The sequence below is a fragment of the Aquarana catesbeiana genome, linkage group LG01 (assembly GCF_042186555.1).
Source record: "Aquarana catesbeiana isolate 2022-GZ linkage group LG01, ASM4218655v1, whole genome shotgun sequence".
In the NCBI taxonomy this organism is placed as follows: domain Eukaryota; kingdom Metazoa; phylum Chordata; class Amphibia; order Anura; family Ranidae; genus Aquarana; species Aquarana catesbeiana.
Genome location: NC_133324.1, coordinates 560,816,014 through 560,823,412, shown reverse-complemented (window position 1 = coordinate 560,823,412; position 7,399 = coordinate 560,816,014). Strand labels below are relative to the sequence as shown.

At 40.5% G+C, this 7,399-nt stretch overlaps 1 protein-coding gene across 2 annotated transcripts in view; it reads right to left on the bottom strand.

The window, feature by feature from the left end:
• Positions 1 to 640: 640 nt before the first annotated feature.
• Positions 641 to 7,399, bottom strand: part of LOC141106090 (uncharacterized) — a 28,232-nt gene continuing 21,473 nt past the window's right edge. For both annotated transcript variants that reach the window (XM_073596555.1, XM_073596645.1), the window contains 6 exons: positions 5,564 to 5,650; positions 4,932 to 5,148; positions 4,709 to 4,857; positions 3,381 to 3,494; positions 1,694 to 1,772; positions 641 to 737 (listed from right to left, as the gene is read on the bottom strand). In XM_073596555.1, coding sequence (XP_073452656.1) covers positions 733 to 737; positions 1,694 to 1,772; positions 3,381 to 3,494; positions 4,709 to 4,857; positions 4,932 to 5,148; positions 5,564 to 5,650 — 651 coding nt within the window. In that variant the 3' untranslated portion in view covers positions 641 to 732. The remainder of the gene's footprint in view (positions 738 to 1,693; positions 1,773 to 3,380; positions 3,495 to 4,708; positions 4,858 to 4,931; positions 5,149 to 5,563; positions 5,651 to 7,399) is intronic.

The following is a 7,399-nucleotide window of genomic DNA, read 5'->3' as shown; positions in this document are numbered from 1 at the left end:
GTCAGCTATGTGGGTTCGGGATAGACAAGATAAATGTGCCCATAAAGGGGTGGTGATGCGAGGCAGACAGCATCCATGGAGTCTGTATAATGTTGGTCTCATCCTCTAACCTCTCCCAATGTCCCCCACTTCAGCAGCACTTAAACCAACCCATGCCTCAGCACTCACTAAACCAATGCACCCTACTGTGTTCTGCTTAGTGGCACATTTTTGCTCTTGCAAGTACACCACTAAGTGATAAGAATGAAAAGCCTTAACTGCTTGCAGCCTCCTGAAATGACACCTGCTAACTGATAAGTAGGTCTCTGCAGCACAGGCTGCATTCTCAGCTTAATTTTCAGAGCTTGGACTATTTTTTTTTTTTGTCTTGCAAAAAAAGCAAACAATTTATAGGCCTTTATGAGCTGGGGAGCCACCCCCTTAGGTGGTAAGGGCAAGTGGGACGCTTGAATCAGAAAAAAAAAAAAAAATTTCCATAGACTTAAGGCCTACTGTTGTCCTGCTATCTTGTGCAGAACTATGCTGATCATACTACAGGTGTAAATTTCCAGCACCACCCTTCAATAGATTTGCTTTAGGTCACTAACAGAAAGTACACATCTTGCTGTTTATTATAAACACACCACTCTAGAAGCCATGCTAATTGAAAAATATTTATTAACATAGTAGCAAAGTTACAGGTAGCAAGTCATGGCTGATTAGGTTTAGGACACTACATCTGGATTTAGTAGATCATTCTATAGAAAAGAAACAAAAAAGGTCTTTAAAATATTGCCACAGTAGGTTGAATTAAATCTACACAATTTGCATGTGACAGCACAGAGCTTTAACAATTGCAAGTCAAGATTAGCAAAACTATTTGTTCACATCTTTCATCCGTTTTGAGAATGGATCAAAGGTTTATATCATCCTTTGTAAGGTTTGTTGGGGTGGCTAGAACACAATACCAGCTACAGCCAGGTCCTCAGTGCATACTACAATGTATCTGGATCCACCTTGTAAGGCAAGATGGGGGGACCCCCACACATACAGACTACACACCATAGTGAAACAGCTTCCTGTAAGCAGAGCATTACAAGCTAGTCAGGGCTCTAATCTGGGTGACGAAGGCCAGTATGAGTTCACAATACTTCTAACATAAGGAGGCTTTTAAGCACATTTCCTGCCAAGAGACACTAGCTGCCATTTACTAATTGGAAGCTTTTTTGTAAGGCAGTTTGGCATAACGATTTGAGTTACCAATCCAGAGTGGGGTCATTTGCTGAACTAGAGAATGCATGCTGTGCCAAGTGAAGGACACAGCTACACCTCATTTACCAACAACTTCCATATTTTATCAAGAGGTGAAAATATATTTCCCCACATACACCACTACATTCAGTTGCTTAAAAGTAGAAGCAAAAGGCAACACTTTCCCTCTACTCTAACCAAAACTAGATGCGCGCGCGCGCGCCCCCCCCCCCCCCCTTGCACAATACTCCTGCAGACTTTTTTTTTGTATGCATCTGCATACATTTTCACGTATATGCGCGCAACAACTTATTCTTGCGTTTTAGTTCACAATATGCAGTGGCCATTTGTGTACATTCGTGTGCATGTGGTGTCATTACACACACCTGAGCTTTTTTAAGCTGCAGTGTGCAAGAGGCCCAACAGTGCTAAAGCAAAAACTACAAGATACTGGATTTCTGACCTGCAGAAGATGTTTTCTGCTCTTCATTGTTAGGCTCAATTTCTCCATTTTGCACGTGTTCCTCATTGGCTGGTGTGTCCTAAAAAATGAAAAAAAAAAAAAGTTGAAGATTCAAAGCAAACTCCCATCCATCCAACTGCTTTATTTTGCTGAGAAATCACTTTCAAAAATGCCCCTCTAGCATTCCTGGCTGTGGCCATCTTGAGTAAGGGCAAATGATTCATGTAGCATTTCCTGGAATCCATCTGCCCTTAGCTCAGGCATGCTCATGTAAAAGGGTTTCCTCCTCCCTCCTGAAGACTCCTGCCTGGGCTGAATGACACTTGCCTAGGCCTGGAAACCAAGTAATTGAAGAGTAAAAAGTAAAATATATAAAGAATTTAAAAAAAAAAAAAAAGTCAAAGTTGATTGAGAGTGAAGTTCTGCTTTTAGGGGGTTACCTAGTTTTTAAGCTACAACTTAAGCAATGTCAACCACTCAGAAGTCATGTACTGTAAAGTGCTGAATTCAGTACGATTTTAAATTGGAAGTACAACTGAATTGAAAATTTTTAGCCAGTCATTCAAGACCTCACCTTTTTGTTTGCATCCTCATATGCGACAGTTTTACCACACCCCCCACCTCACTACAAACTGTCACCTTAAGTGGAGCCAAAATACTGCTCTCCTTTATCCCAGCACAGATGTCCTGTGAGCTTCCTTGGTGTTCCCATCTTCACTGCCAATGGTGGGATGCTGCAACTCCCACACAGGTGCTAATAACCTGAGCCCTGGCTTACACGTGTGTGAGGTGTGATATTGCATGTGATTTGATACAGAAAATATGGCTGATAGCGCATTCAGACCGAACTCGCACAGGACCCTCTTGGTTCACACCCATGCGATTTGATTCATGTCCGAACTGTCAGTTCGTAGTGCAATATGCAAGCTGAAATGTGAGTGTCAATACAATGTTAATGACACCCCGAGCAGTTTACATATGACATACCTCCCAACATTGAGATTAGAATGGACACCTACAAGCAAACATATGTAGGCATAGGACATGCCCCCTGCCATTAAAGGCAAATAAAACAGGGCTTACTAAATCTACAAGGGTTTTTTTTTACCACTACCATTCCTTTATATTGGCTTTTAAAATTTACAGATGCAGCCAGCTAGAATTTGGATGAAAGTTTTAGCATTGGGAAACTTTGAAAGTTAAAAAGCTCATTTTATATACAACTATATGGATCAGACCAAAATGAGGGACAAATGGAGAAAAGAGGGACATTGCTCCAAATCAGGGACAGCTGGGAGCTATGCATATGGCAGTGTGAACTGCTGTGTGGGAACCCGCAGTGGATTTGCAGGGTTCCTACATCGCACAAGTGTGAACCGAGCCAAGAGACATGAGAAAACAATTGAATACTCCTTATAAAAGCGTAAGCTAATTAGAAGAATTGGATATCTGATATTCCATGAATGTAGATCCACATGCGAAATGTTTATTTTGTTAAAGCAGCACCCATGTATGCTCACAATAGACCTTACCTCTCATGGTATTCACAACCATCACTAGTTAAGCTGGCACCATCTTTGACTGGCATTTCCAGCTGTCGTTAAGGTAAAACCTGGTTTCTTGGAAGTCACTTCCATTTGTGCCATGCGTACAGAACATGGCAGTTTTATTATATTTTGCTACTCACTTGTGTAGATTCCTTCAGCATAAAGATGCCATCCTTCTCTTCTACTTCCACATCACTTTCAGTGTCATTTTTGGATCGGTTTTCTTCACTGTCAGACTCAGACGACATACTGGGCTAGAGACACAATTTAAACACTGATCTCTGGTGTATAAGTGTTCCAAGTACACCTGTCATGAGAGAAATGTGGTCTGCCTTCTAGAGGCCTTTGGCTTACTAATCTGACTCAAATGAGGTCAAAACCGACATTAAACAGCATAAATACTATCAATAGCAAACGGCATCCTTTCATAACTAGTAAAAAAGTGGTCCTTCGTGCTACCAGACATGTGCAAGCCAAATAACCTTGTAAAGCATTGCGATACCTAATGAATTCACAACTTCACAAGCATAAAAAAATAAAAATTCTATTAAAGTGGTCTTGCGCCATTCCCTAATGCGTAGGTGTATATAAAATAGTATTGGGAATATTCAGACTATTTCTATTAGCGATTCGTAAAGTGCAAATAAGCTGCCAATATAAAACGTGAAAGTCAGTGCTCACCTCATTAGGTATACAACATGAGCCTTGGCTCAACACCCAATATGGGTTTAGGTAGCCCATCCTTCCAGACTTCTCAGTTAATCCTCAGATCCCGACTCATACGGGGATGAAGTAGACAAAATCCTCCAATAGTATAGTGCCATTAAAATTAAAACTGCTTACATCTCACTACAGCAAGCTGCGCACAAATAGATAACGATTTTTTCTGCCTCATGTCACTTCTGGTCTGCTGTGTACTCTGGCCACACGTTACATGACTTCAGTCCCCTGAAGAAGTTACATGGTGCATAGGATGTGGCCAGAGTACACAGCAGACCAGAAGTGGTGGAAAACACCGTTATCCATCTGTGTGCAGCTTGCTTTAGTGAGATGTAAGCAAGCAATCATTTTAAGGGTACTACACGATTGGAGGCTTTTTGTCTACTTCATCCGCATATGAGAGTCGGGATCTCTGAGGAGTCTCTGGAGGGATGAGCCACCTAACCCCTTTTTGGATCATGAGCCAAGGTTCATGTTATATACCCATGAGGTGAAAGTTTGTTGAGCACCGAGGTGTTGGTGGAAGCGGAAAGATGCTAGATGTGAAAAAATGTGAATCACATTTATACTGGGCAGCTTTTTTGTATGTTTATGCATCACTAACAGTATTGTTTGGGAATATTCCCATTTAATATGTTATACACACGCGCATTAGGGAATAGCGCAAGACCACCTTAATATATTTTTATCCTTTCACAACTGTCCTTTTGAACACCAGTGCATGTTAACTTTGTAAGAAATAACTTGCCTCATATGTAGGGTCATCTTCTTGATCCTCATCTGGTAGATCTTCAGCCATGAATTTTACCCAACTGTGATGCTCCTCTTCAATCACTAGGTCATCTTGTTTCCGCTTGCTCCCTTTCCCATGTGGTTTTAAAGGAGATTTCCTAATCTCTGTAAGTAAAAGCTTCTGTTTGTACACCTTCATATTGCATTACTCCCAACCCTTAGTAATGCATTTCTCTTACCGTCAGAGTATTTAGCATTTCCTATTTTTTCTGCAGCATGATACCCCAAGGCACACTGTAGTCTGTATGGAGTGACGAAGAGAATAAGTCTAGTCAAGCGCCCAATTCTCTTTTTGCCACTCAAACGTCTTCTGGTAGACTGCATCGGATCAGCAATACCAATGTTTTCCACTTCAGTGAAGCCAGCAAAGGATGCAATCTTTTTCAGGATTACAAACTGAGGAAAAAAAAAAAAAAAAAAAAAAAGTCATAGCAGTCATACATTAAACACATGGCAAACCTAGATGTGTCAACATTTAAAAGCAGAATGTTTTAATATAATTACTGAGCTGCAAAGATTTTCAGATATAGGTTTGAAAAAACACACAAATTCCAGACTGGTTTTGTTTGAGTAATAGTTGTCAAATCACCAACTGTTTGCAATAAATTCACATGTCAGTTCAGAAAGAAAGGTTAGATTTTCAAACATAACCACAACACTTGCTAGGTGCGATGACCCATAACTTGGACAGGAAGTAAAAAAGGAAGCCTGTATTTAAAATTCTGAAACCCTGTCTGATCACAAAAAACAAACCTACACACCAGAACTGGGCTTTAAGTCAAGTAAAAATTAAGTATTCATTTGTCCTTACCACATATTTCAGAGGCCAGATGCGAGAGATCCTTAAGAGGAGCGACTTAATAAAGCCTTGGTTCTTAGCTGGCACAGAAGACTTTGCCTGAAAGAAACATGGGTGGCCAAAAATCAAATTCAGAAAGCAATATGAATGATTTTAGGTAGTGAGGCATCAGATACAAGCTCAAATTTTCCCCGAGAAGAGGCGGGGGTCTATGTGGAGATAGACACACTGGCAAGTTCACCTGGCCTGTTTCCCTGATGAAAGTTGCAGGGATTTTTATGCTCAAGTATAGGCAGTGAAACATGGTGCTTGTTCATTAATCAATAAAATTCCCACTGACTTTGCATTATTGGGGTTTTTAATTGAAAGACAAATCACATTTGTTGTAAAAGTCGGTGCTGCATTTCAGTGCTTTTGGAAACTATCAGAAGTATTAGATAAACCAAAACGTTGTAGCACTTAAAAATGTGGCAGCTGCATTCATTTTCAGCTACTACAGAAAATACCTGTTTTTTGGCAGAAATTCAATATCCTTGTAACTTCCCGTTAGCACAAAAGTGCATGCAGACCAGGCATTTTTTGAAAGGACTAAATGGCTACCATGGCTTCCTTCATAGAGGGAGTCGATTATAGCCACCCAGGAACAGAGTGCATCTTTTTCAAAAACAGCTTGAAATAAGACTTAAGCTGTAATATGTTCAACCCTTCACTGCCTGAAGTTTTTTGCGCATGTTAAATTCACTTTAGCCCTGAAGACTGCTTAAGAATGTTTTGGGGGTATTAGAGACTACATTTCCCCCCCTACAATAAAATGGCATCAGATGCTTTTTTTGGTCTCCATTTACTGAGAAACCTACATTGCCTCCCCCCCCCCCCCCGATCTAAAATTTTCTGGCAACAAAATCCATTGTTGTAAATTCCAATCGTGTGTACACAATTCTGACGCACAAAGAACCACGCATGCTTGGAATCAAGTAGAAGAGCCGCACTGGCTACTGAGCGTAATTTCTCAGCTCATCATACATCACTGCGTTCTTGACGTTCGGAATTTCTGAAATTTGAGTGACCGTGTGTATACAAGACAAGTTTGAGCCAACATCAGTCGGGGAGGAAAAAAAAAAAAAAAAAAAAAAAAAAAAAAAAAAAAAAATTGATTTTGTCGGAATGTCAGATCGTGTGTACGGGGCATTGTAGTTCAGTTGTCGGAAATAATGTCTCCAGAACAGCTGCCTGGATCAGGGATGCAAAACAGGCAGCCCTGGCAACTACATCACAGCTTTGCAGAAGTTTAGACAGTAATATTTAAAGGGGACTGCTTCTTTGGGAGTTTATATACACCACACATCTTACACTGTTGAAAATATATATAAAAAAAAAAAAAAACTTGTATGTAGACAACCAGTAAAGGCATAAACTGCACCTCCAGGCAGCATCTAAGATGTACATAAATTGCAGCCTCAGGATAGCATGATCAGTCAAGTTTACCACTCTTCAGTGATAGGGTGGGGGGGGGCATCTAGTTAGTTGCTACAGTAGGTGGAAAAAAACTTGATCCCAAGAGGCAATTGGATTTTCCCTGGATCAACTTTACCTATAAAAACATTAGTATCCAGTTACACTATGTACATTCAGGAAATAAACTAGACCTTTCAAGCAGTCTACTGAGCTTGCCAGAACAGCTTCTGGAGGGAGTCTATTCCACATCGGTGTGGAAACATTTTTGTATTTGGAGGGGATTTTTTTTTCCTCTAGACGTAAAGAGTGCCCCCTTGTCCTCTGATGACCTTATAGTGAATAACGCAACATCAAGTTCACTATATGGACCACTTATGTATTTGTACATGTTGA